Here is a 12386-nt window from a genome sequence, read left to right on the forward strand (position 1 = left end):
TTCCACTGATAAGAATGAAAAACCACCTATTGCACATTGTACACTTAAATTTTTTGTGTTAAATTTCAATTTCAAATAACTAGGTCAATGACCTACTTTTCATGCTAGTGGCCCCTGAGTATTTCTCGGGAAATACCAAAATTTTTCACACTTTGATCAATTTTTTATTCACTCAAAAATATAACAAGCAACAAAACTCTTTAAATAATGAAATATTACAGCAATGGAACAGCGTTGCTTCATATAAAGACACGATTAGAGTTTGGGTCATAACCTTGATAATTATTACAGTCCGAATTTCCTCTGTCATATTTATATTTTTTCCCATTTTTAATCGAATATTTAAAAAATCTGAATGTGGGAACTCTTGATTATTTATAGCCTCATGTTATTTTTTGTTGCCCGTATTCTCATGGTATTACCATTATATGGGGTCAATGATCAAATTATTGAGATACGATTGTCTGGAATGGTTTTTGTTCATATTTTTGAATTTATCTATTTCATAGCAGTCAATTATTTGAAATAATTTATGAGCTTCAACACATATTTGCAAAGTGATGTCTGAAAATACATGCAACCTTTATATTTTGATTAATATCGCAAGAAATAATTTTTTTTTGACAAAAATGAAAAATCCAAAATTTAGTCCGAATTTCCTCTGCATAACCATACACTGACTTTTGTTCCCGTATATTTTCTTCAAATAATAAAATATTTAAATTTATAAATTGATATTGAGTTAAAACTTAGTTATTTCATCTATTTAGAACAATTTTCGATTTCACATATTATACTTTATAAAATTTCATTTCTGCTTTCTGAAACCTGGGTAAAGGTCACCCTTAACCCGGAATAAAAAATTAAAGTACTCTTCGAGTATCTTTATTTATAGTTGTCAACAGACAGAACAGATACAATGTAGCTATTTTTTGCAGTAAACATTATCTACTTTAGGAATATTTGTAGCTATTTTTGTGTGTAAAGGGGCATGACATGTAATGATTACAATTCGCTTTAAGTCCATAATTTCTCTGATCATTCATAAAAATTGCTTTGAAACTATTTTCCGGAAGAAATGATAAATATTATTGCACATTCTTCAGCATACTTTATTGAGCAAACTTTGACAAAAATGGCCCGCTAGTTAGACTCTTTTTTATGAACGACCATATTTTTTTGTGAGAGTTACCTCTCTTGTCTGGAGGTTGATAAACATTAAGCCTCGAGAGCTTGCACATTATCAGATATAAGCCAGCAGCTTTATGCAGGTTCTAAAGAGAAAATGTTCAAGTATGCACGCAATAACTAATGCATCATGCTAAAAAGATGAGATGAAAGATAATTTAATATACAATGTAGGAGGTGTCAGAAATATTCATTGACTCTGGAAGATTGATTAATGCATGTGACATTTTTGAAAAGCACACGTAATGCATAATTGTTTGCTTACAGATTCTGCTTAATTGATTTGTATTGTGTTACACTTCATCATCGTCGTCGGATACCCACGGGTAATTTCGTCCTTTATACTCTTCACTCTAGACGAAATCACCCGTAAATATCTAACGATGCATGTCATTTATATCCTTCTTTCTCTCCAAATATCGATGCATTTCTCAAAACAAATTGTGCAGATCATGTTTTGTTTTATCTTTTCCTTGTGAGACGATTTCATACAAAAACCTGATAACGCATATTTTTGATAAGTTAAGTTAATGCACTATTGTTACCTTACGGTGAAGCACAGTGTATTTTTGTCTATTTAATGTGGTCATTCCGAATGGCCAAAGTTTAATTATCTTTAGATACCTGGACTTATCTTGACAAACACATGCTTCCCCCCTTGCTGATAAATGGGGTACATACATAACACAGCAACTAAGGTAAGTAGTTTACTAGTAAGAATTTCCGACGATAATCATATTTTGAATTGTAATGAAAATCAATGTTAAGTGATTTTTCTTGTGGAGTACCAGCAGATGTCAGCTTATTTCTTAAAGGTAGGACATGCATTTTGAACATTCAAAATAAGTATCCAAGTATAACATTTATGAAAATTAATATGCAACAAACGATCTATTATTATACATGTAGCTTTTGACGTTTTGTAATTTTTAATTAATTATCGAATCGATTAGTGAGAGTTATTTATATCAAAATAAATTCAACTTTATATGTAGGTCATAAATAATAAAGAAATACTAGTAGATTGTAGCATCATAAGTTGTTGATTTATTTCATGTGTTAGAAAAATTATTTCAGCATTGTACATGTATATTGTACACTTATCTTAATAGGTCGTACGCTCGCTTATTCACTATATCGACCACCGAACAGTGAACCAACGAAGTTTATCAATGACAGAGCCGCATTAGATAATGATAAACAAGTTTAAACAATCATACGCATAAATGTTTAGTTAATAAATATTTTAAAATTTAAATTTTTGACATTCATGATTGTAAATTATAACAAAAGTTTCAGCATTTTAAAGATACAAGTAGTTACATGAATTGGATATGTATTGATACTATAAATTAAATATGCTTACATGTAGTTTAAAAAAAAACAAAGATAAAACGATGTATAACCATTTAAGATTGGAAATCGATGACTGCATAAATACATCGACTAAAATGGGTTATCAGATCGTTAGGATGGGTTGAATATTATCCTTACTCTGCGTATTGTGTTTAAAGTCAAGCGGTGTAATTATTATTAATCAGAATGCAGAAGTAATTGGCTTGACTAACAAGGTCAACCAAGGTAAAAATGTCATAGCCTCCTTATAGGACAGCTAACGCCAGTCGCATACCAGATGTTATGGTTGAATAAGAAGTTATTTTTACCATTTGGAATTATGGAATTTTATTTTTATTTGGTAGATCTCTAAAGAGAAAAATAATAAATGATGCTTGCATTAAGTAGGTCTTTATCCAGCCCTTAGAAATTTTGATCTCTGTTTCTCTCTCTCTTATTAAAAGTACACTATATATATTTTTACTATATAAAAAGTAAGTAAACCCCCCCTCTCTCTCTCTCTCGTACACACACACATCTTATGCATAAGTGCTTATGCACTGTTACGTGTTGAATAGCATTAGCTTGTTCATGTTGTTGCTTTATAAATTGATTTTGAATAAGATCGAAACAAGATTAACTTAAAGTACTCGACCTTGTTTGCATTAAACATGTATGAAATATTAGTGATTAGAGAAAATCGACTTCAGAATATATATGATCCTGTGCTGAACAAATTAATGAATTATTTTAATAATTGAACATTTAGCTTTGTACAGTGTTTAAAGAGAAAATTTATAAAATCTATTTCTTAAATTATCAAATCCAGATTAGTGAATCTTTCAATAAATAATTGTAGATTTTTTTCATTTGACGAAGTTACGGGTTTCTCACGAAGCGGTTTTATATGCTAGCGATAAAGTATCCAGTTTACTTCTGTGTTCATGAACAAGTACAATGGGTTTAAAAAACACAGCAAAAAAGAGACTGGTCAAAACAAGTACCGGTGTACCCCTATCTTCTATCTCGGGTTATAAATGTACTTAAAATGGACTTTCTTGAGATGCATTGCCATAAAAATTACTCAAATGGACTTTCTTGAAATGCATTCTTTTTTGAATGAATTTCATTATTATTCATACCACGAAATGTTCAGTGGTTAATGAAATAATGTTCGCCTTGAAGAAGATATAGATGGAATTGTTCAGTGTTTGAAAAAAATGTATGCCTTGAAAAAGATTTGGATATGGATGTGAATTTCGTTTTGTAAGGTAAAAGCGCCCCGCAACCTTTTCCCCAAATCATTGAAATTGACTAAGGCTTTTTTTAAAAAAAAAAGTTCCTGTGTATAATTGAATTGATTCGTAAGATCGATTGTATTTCAAGTTTTTTCCTTATCTTTTCTTTCACGTTTAACATAACTTCAATTTTATTTGTTGTGTTGCGTCAGGAATAACAGTCTTAGGCTTAGGTAACGTTCAATCTATAAAATGTCAGTCAGCAACTATTATGTAATTTGCTTTACCTGATTTATTTATTAAATAAATAAGCTTTTATATCAATTCTGAAAGTTAATTCGGAGAGTTAAAGTTTTAAATTATCAATTACCAATTTAAATTCAGGTATCTTTTTAAAAAATGTTTAAGGCTCATATTCCACAAATAGTACAAGCTAGAAATTTATGAAAAATGTGTGTGTGTGTGAGGGTGTGTGTGTGTGTTGGGGGGGGGGGGGGGGGGGGGATTTGTCTGATCCTTCTCCCAAAATAATCGATATTCAAGATGTTTGCTACATATGTAAATCGAAAACAATTTTGAAAAGAACTACAATTAAATGATTAATTACACTTCTTATATTTCAGACAATTATTAAAATTAAAGGCCTAATGCAGAAAAACTCATAAAGAAATGTCATCCCAATGCAAATGCGCGTGCATGTTATTTTGATCGCGGTGTGGGGAAAACAAGTGCGAATGAAAGTTCTTTCCTTGTTAGTGTGAGTGCCTGGAGTTAATGTACTTATATGTATTAAAATTATACGTTTGTGAAATCTAGATGCTAAAAATAGTTGAATGTCGCTGTCTAACAATTAAGAATACAGAATGGCAGTCATTGTGTAGTACTTTTGTTTCTAATAGGAGGTGATCTCGTAGAAGAACTAGAATTGATGAATTCATGTAAGTGGCTATTTTTCATTTTTAATGAAAGATATTGAACAATTAACTTCGTTGATTGAAAATAGACAACTAAAGCTTGTTTCACTTTTGATACATGTACATCTTTACGTGTATCAGTTGTCACATATCTATCTGAAATTAACACGTTTTCTCTTTAATTGTCAGAGTAACAAATTAATGCATTTATTTGTTATTAAATTTCTCTCGATGCAGATTCATTTTGCGCTGACATAGAGAAATTTTCCTCTAATAATGAACGGTATTCATACATACAGCTGTAAATTTTAAGTTAAGAGTTGCCGAGAGGAAGTTTCGTGTTTTATTTCCACGAGATATCGCTTAGTCATCAACTTTTGACACATTGAAAAAAAAAAATTGAATCATTTCCGACTAAAATGCTTGCAAACCTTATCAGCAATTTTGCAAACAGCTGTTATATTTTCTGTGGGGAAGTGGCTTTTAATACCTCCCAATTCCAAGAAGTAAAAAATTGGGGATCAAAGCTAGGAGCCTAGGACACATGCATAATGAGAACAGGATAAAATCCACTAGCCAGTGCAACCCCCCCCCCCCCCCACACACACACACACACACATCTTATAAACTTTCTATGTACACACATAAGAGTTACAAGAAAAATATATCGATAAAGCATTTCTTTTTTTATCTCTACTGTTTAAAAGAAAAAAAAAATGAAGAGTTAATTATAAACTGACGTAAGAGTCTCTGTAATTGTTTGTTTGTCTGTAAACATTTTTAAAATTCAAAGATTCTACTTTTAGCGTTTTAATTCCATTTCAATAAAACTAGGTTTACACGAAGTAGAATACGCTCTTTTCTGGATTTGTAATCATTTTCATTTTTTTTTTCTCCGATCTAAAAAAAAAAAACAATCTGGAATGCAAGAGTATACAATTTTGATTTCAATTTTTGATTATGACAGTCACATCATGATTTCTGGAATTCAATATTTCTATGAAATTCTTTCAAGACGCCGCTTCTTAATTTTGTCCATAACAACGGGATTTTTTTTCAGAAATAACAACGAGGACATGGTAACCTGATTTATCAAATACTGCAGTCCTAAATATTACACTGCACAAGCTTTAAGATTTAAATAACAATATCTGCATGTTTGTACAAGACACTTGTGTTATATGCACAAATTGAATGATAAAAATTCAAGTACAAAAGATTCAAAAGAAAGTTGATCAGTTGTTAACAGGAAAAAATTAAGCATGACTAGCTTTTTTTGTGTGAGGGAAGAAAGACTAGCTTTTTTGTGTGAGAGTGAACAATTGTGCTGTTTGATAATGATTTTTTTCCTGAGAGTCAGTTTTCAATTTTCGTGGAAGCTCGATCATGGTTTTTTCCTCAAGCCCAAAAAAGATTTTTTGCGTGTTTTTGAGGGTGAACAATTGTGGGGCTGTTTGATAATGAATTTTTTTCCGGAACTTCACTTGAATTTAATTTCTGTGGAACCTTTAGTTTACGAGGCTTGGGTGTGGTTTTCTTATTTAGGTTTGGCCAGCTGCAGGACCCTTTGTCTGTCTGTCTCTCTAGCTGTCTGTCTGCCTGGAAAGGTTATAGTTTTTTAGTTTTTCCTAATCCTTTTCGGTTAATTTGAACTTGACTTGATTCAAATCGTTGGTATGGAAAATCTAAGTTGGCATACTTAATTGGTCAAGGTTCTTTACAAGGAGAAATAATCAATCAAGTTAAGAGGAAACTTCTATTTAGGTTATCTATATAATTTCCTTACGGAATAAAACAAAAAAAATTTCAATTATATCTTCTTATATAATGTAAACTCAATAATGTTCAAATAATTCAGTGTTGATCAAATCTTAAAGTATACAGTTAATTTTATAAGGAGAAGAAGATATAAGGAGGCATAAAGGCCCTAAAAGCTAGGGATTAAAAAATATATTTATTGGGATGGTCCACAACACGGGTTGAATATTTTTGCATAAAAGTGTTTGTGATGTGTTTTTTAAAAGAGCGACAAAATTTGAATTTTTAAAGTTTGATTTGTGAGCATCTTTATGTAATGTAAATTGATACCGGAGAGAGTCACCAATTTTTTGTAGTAGGGGGCGTTGCCAAATGAATAAAGATAATAAAAAAAAATACACCGTACATAGGAAAATAATCGATACAGTGGGCTACCTTAAAATAAATATTGGTTTGCTTTTATCCGACTCAGGATGGAAAAATTGAGTCAGTAGGTAGGTGAGAATTTTTTCAAAAAACCCAGCATAAATGTTTTTTTTGGTTCAAAATCTGTTTTACGGAAAGCATAAAAAATGACTTCATAAAGGTTAAAAAAAGTTGTAAGTCGGGCCATTTTAAGCTAGTCGGTATATAGGGAAAGGGAAGCATAATGGCATAAGTATAAAATTTATATAATTTTTATGCACTGATAAACTGTACAACCAGTTGCTGAAAGTAGGTTTTAAAGATGGGACAGACTGACAGACAGACAGATGGACAGCTAGATGGACGGGCGGACGGACAGACATGGTATGCGTAATAGACTTATACTGCCCGAGTTTTCAACGACTCGAATTATGATCTTTTTGTACTAACAAATCATATATGACGTCACCGACTTCTTAATTGGACGCTCAGTGTACAGACAGAGGTAGGCCTAGTTGATCAGTCTGTTGATCAATCTATTTCATAATTTGTGAATATTAGAACCTTCAATATTTTTTCAAATACGATGGAAAAGTGAAAATGGTTGTCAAAAATTTATACATTTACTGACATGTGTTAAATCAGCTTTTGCACAAGGAGCTACACTATATGACGTAGTTAAACTGAGTCATGTGATCATTTGTCTTTCATCCCCCCGTCGAGGCCTCATCTAGAGAGAAGTTTGTGAGCAATCGAAGTTTGTTTCATCCCTTTGATTGTTTGCTTGCATCTGTTCTACTGTTGAGCTGAGCCCCCTGTAAATGTGATGAAATTATTGCTCGGAAAATCAATTTATCAGCAGACATATCGCATGCATACAAGACTTGTTTAAATTAACAAGTTGCAACTGCTTTCTTTATGCATAATTTCATATTGACTAAGAATTCACACCAATCTAAATCATGTTTTTTCAGGAATATGGGACTTCGTTTAATTAACAGATGCAGAATAAGATACAGAAGATACTTGACGATTTTCTTTGGAATTCTCATCGTAGTCTGGGTACATGTTACTTTTAATGAGGAAGTAGAGTTCATTTATAATAACGAGAATATCGACAAGAAATGTGAATTACCGAACTTATCCGCGCATGACAAATCCATCACAAAATTTTTATATCATCTTAGACCGGTTCAGTGTGAACAAACGTCGGATCTTTCTTTTGTAGATTCTGATGGTTTTCTAAGATTAAACAAAAGTGCTATTTCAGAATCTGGATATGGTGTTTTATCATGCACCTATTCTATAATAAAGCGTTTATTGGACTTTGATGTTGAAAGCGAACCGGAAGTGACGTTTACAAATTTTGTGTATGTTAAAGCTGATTTTTTCATTGTGAAGTGTAAAAATGAAAGGAAGTCTTCAGTGTATAGAAAATTACACCACAACATTGATTATAAGTCGCGAATGCAGCAGTTCAATTTCCTTAATGCATCTGAAGAACAATTGAACGTGTATATATTTGGCTTGGATTCTTTGTCAAGATTAGCTGCAGAAAGAACTATTCCAATCACGCTTCGTTATGTGGAAGAAGAGTTAGGAGGTTACATAATGAAAGGCTATACAAAAGTTGGAGCCAACACATTTCCAAATTTGGTTAGTCTACTAACAGGAAAAGTTCCTTTTTCAAAAGAGTTACCTCCATATGCGGAATTTTTAGATCCGTTTCCGTTTTTATGGAAAAACTTTAGTGAAGCTGGCTATACGACGTTCTTTGCTGAAGATCTACCAGAAATGGGAACTTTTACATATTGGAAAGGTTTCAAAGAGCAACCTTGTCTACATTATATGAGACCATTTTACGTATCACTGGACAAATTTAGCTTGCCAAATACTAAACGAGCACTGCTTTCATTAGAAAACAACAATATTCATCTTGGCAAAACATCGGCTCTGTGTGTGGAAAATATTCCAAAGCATATGATGTTAATGAATTATTTTCGGCAATTTATCCAATTTTATGGAAATCAACGGAAATTTGCCTTGAGTTGGATGAATGAACTCACGCACCAATGGGATAATCTTGTTCAATTAGCTGATAAAGACTTCATGTTGTTTTTTAAATGGTTGAAAGATTCGGGCAGACTTTTCAATTCTATACTGTTGTTCATGAGTGACCATGGTATAATGCAAAAAAGCATAAAAAATACCCTCGCGGGGAGAACAGAGAACCGAATGCCTATGTTCGCCATTGTAATACCACCACATATGAAATCAAAATATCCTCATATTCACCAAAATTTGAAAATAAATACTCAACGATTGACAACTGCATTTGATGCTCATCAAACATTGGTAGATGTTTTAGAAAGCAACTTTTTACGGAGTAAATCACATGTGGATAAACTCAAAAAGCTTCCACGCGGAATAAGTTTGTTTCAAGAAATTCCAGATAGTCGATCTTGTAAAGATGCAGAAATTCCTGGTGATTTTTGTGTTTGTAATTCATACGAACCAATCAACAATAACGAAAAAGTTTCGAAAGACTTAGCTAGTTTCGTAGTTTCTTACATTAACCAAAAATTAACAAAACATGGAGGAAAATGTGCGAAACTACATTTATTAAGGATAAAAGATACTTATTTTGTAAAAACAAATTTACAAAGACACAAAGAAAGGGAAGAATTTTCATTACGAAATTTATTTTTCCAACCAGATCAGGAAGAAAAAACTTACCTGAGTGTTTTTGAGACGGTCCCCGGAAATGCATTATTTGACGCGACAGTCAGCAAAGACTACAAAGGATCTTTTAATATCATTGGTCGAGTAAATCGAGTCAACGAATATGGTAACCAATCGTCTTGCATAAGCGATAAGTTTTCTAAACCTCTATGTTACTGCAGCTGATTAGTTGTAATGAAATGAATGGGTAATTTTGTGATTGATTCTGATTTCTTCTTGTGTGTAAGTACACATGTATGTTTAAGGCAATTATTGCAAAATGCATATCATGAATAGCTCCAGTCCATAATTTTTTTTATACATGCCATTCAATAATTCTATCTCAGGGAGACGTTTGTATAAAAACGATGATTAAAATGTGTTCTTTTTCAATTAAAATGCGATGTGGTTTTCAGTGAACTTGACGGACGACTGGTTGTTTAATGTTTATATGCGATGGACTCATTTAAAGTAATTTGAAACTTCAAAGTACCTTTAAGTCAGTTCTCCCAGAAAACATTCTTTTACAATAAAGTCCTCTTCTGTAACTCTGCTCCTATCAATTAATAAATTTAACATACAGTATACTCTTTATGTCCTTGAATCATCTTGAAACATCGTAAATGAAATGAAACAGAAATGTTTATTAACAGTTCAAAATAAATGATTTAGCTAGAGCAATGACCAGGACTTTGCAGAATGATTTTGATTCAGGGTTATGATACTTGTATATTTTCAGTTTTCGTCTACTCAACTTTTAATTTATTTAAAAGGATCTGAACCTATAATTTGGATACATTTTCAAAATATAGAATTTGAAGTGAAATAAACACTTAAGATAGTACCTTACTTGTTTAGTTACGACAAATCTTCGCTTTATCTGGCAAGCATATCTTGTTTCTCCATCAGGAACAGCATACTTAGATTTTAATCATCAGGCAGACGTATCGAGGGGAGGGGCACCCCCTTCGCTACTTATTTTCCGAACGTAACCATTTACTGTTGAAAATGCTCGTTGAAAATAATGTCCTAGTTTTTTGTTGCAATATACCCTGGTAGCCAAATTTTCAAATCGTCCCATGGTTATGTATGTATGAAACTCCCCTCCCTTTTTCATTTGTTTGTCAAAGATTTTAAGGTAGGTTGGCACCCCCCACCCCACCTCCCTCCTTCAGAAAAAAACTATTATAATACTACGTGCCTGATTATTTTTTATACAAGCTCTGAACCATGCATAGTATGATTTCAATATATCGCAGCTGTCTGCTGAAAGCCACTTTAGTATATTACGAACAACTACAATGTACAAACTAAAGATTGATTTCACTCCCAACTGTGCATGACCTTAACCGTTATAATTATACTAAATACAAGTTGTTTTTGCATAAATTTACAAACTGAACAAAATACTTGTAAATACAAGATGTATGAATTCACACAAATTGAACAGAATTAAAAAAAAATGATGATTAAAAATCTGTTTCTTTGCAATGATATCGAAAGTTGTATCGAATAAAAAGATTTACTGATAAAACATATACTTTGAATAAATCTTGAGGCATAGTACTCTGAAAAGATAATATAAAGTCTTGTAGGTTCTCAGGCAATCCAAGTTATCTTGATTTATTGAATTTTTCTATTTACATCGATGGCAAACTAGTCGAAATGTTGCAACAAATTTATACCAATGCATATCATGCTGCGGCATATATCCCGTTTTTTCCTTTCGGAAAGGCTCTTGAGTTATCAGATGGTGAGTGCTAGGCAGTCGGTTTTTAAATCAAATTAATTCTTTCTCAGCCAGAAATCAAAGTAGACATTCACCCAAAATGGCAACGGGCTGCACAACTAAGTATCATAAATCTTAGATTATTTATTCAAAATTTTCAGATTCTTTTTTTCGAAATCAGATACTTTATCGAAACCGATTATTTACCCTCTTTGTTAAAAAATGTTTCATAGCGTACCTGCTCGTAGAAGTAAAATTCATCGGTAAAAAAATAAACAGCAAACATGCATTTTTCGAAATATGAGTCAAAATTTCTTAAGAGTTGTAGAATAACCTATTTGAGTATAATGTGCTATATGCGTTTACAATTATCTTTGAAACTTGTTCTATTTTCATATAATAAAATTTATACGACATACGTGTAATATTGAGAATGAAGAGGCTTCGTTAATGAATATTGTTTCTCAAATCCAGAGCACTGCTTTTTCTGAAGTACATGTATGGGACTTCATTTTATTTTTACTGAAAATTCGCAAATTAAGCTTGAAAGTCCATGGAAGTAATACAAATTTGGAGTAGAGCAAAACTGATTCTATAAAAAAATTCAGAGGTGGATCAGGTGCTATGATGGTACAAACGTTTTCTGTCGATCTATCACACCGTGACGGTAACTCAGACAGAGCACTCGCTCCGTGATCGGAACAGACAAGTTAAATGCAAATTCTCTTGATTTTAACCCCTTGCATACACTAAATTTGTAAACAAAACCAATGGTTATATTTTAAATATATAAAGGGTTAAAAAATTAAGTGAATTTGTCGCATTTAGCTTGGAAGGTTGCGGGTTCAAACCACGACCGCCATTGACCTAAGTCGAATAAAATAAGCTGCAGCTGTTCTTTCGCCAAATACACGGCGTTTCGGGGTTATAGGATGTGAGCTTAAGAAACTGATGGCCCGTGTCAAATTAGTGATGATGCACAAAAGAATGTTTACTACAAGTGCCGAGTATAGCCTTTGGAGGGTATATGGTGACGTCTCTTTGTGAGTGAAAAAAATTCTCAAACGGGACGTGAAGCAACATACGATCAATCTTTCT

The 12386-nt window shown here is 32.3% G+C and overlaps 1 protein-coding gene across 2 annotated transcripts; it reads left to right on the forward strand.

Moving 5' to 3' along the window:
• The first annotated feature begins 1759 nt into the window (after nt 1-1759).
• Nucleotides 1760-10728, forward strand: LOC134235444 (uncharacterized). 2 transcript variants are annotated; one of them, XM_062717580.1, is made up of 3 exons: nt 1760-1886; nt 4661-4699; nt 7813-10727. In XM_062717580.1, coding segments are annotated over exons 2-3 (1935 nt in total). In that variant the 5' UTR covers nt 1760-1886; nt 4661-4697; the 3' UTR covers nt 9746-10727. The 2 variants fall into 2 exon arrangements, with proteins under 2 accessions (XP_062573564.1, XP_062573565.1); XM_062717581.1 differs by lacking the exon at nt 4661-4699 and having other exon boundaries at nt 7813-10728.
• Nucleotides 10729-12386: the final 1658 nt, after the last annotated feature.

The sequence above is a fragment of the Saccostrea cucullata genome, unplaced genomic scaffold (genome assembly GCF_032062105.1).
Source record: "Saccostrea cucullata isolate Sc308-1 unplaced genomic scaffold, CSIRO_AGI_Scuc_v1 ctg446, whole genome shotgun sequence".
NCBI classification, from domain to species: Eukaryota; Metazoa; Mollusca; class Bivalvia; order Ostreida; family Ostreidae; genus Saccostrea; species Saccostrea cuccullata.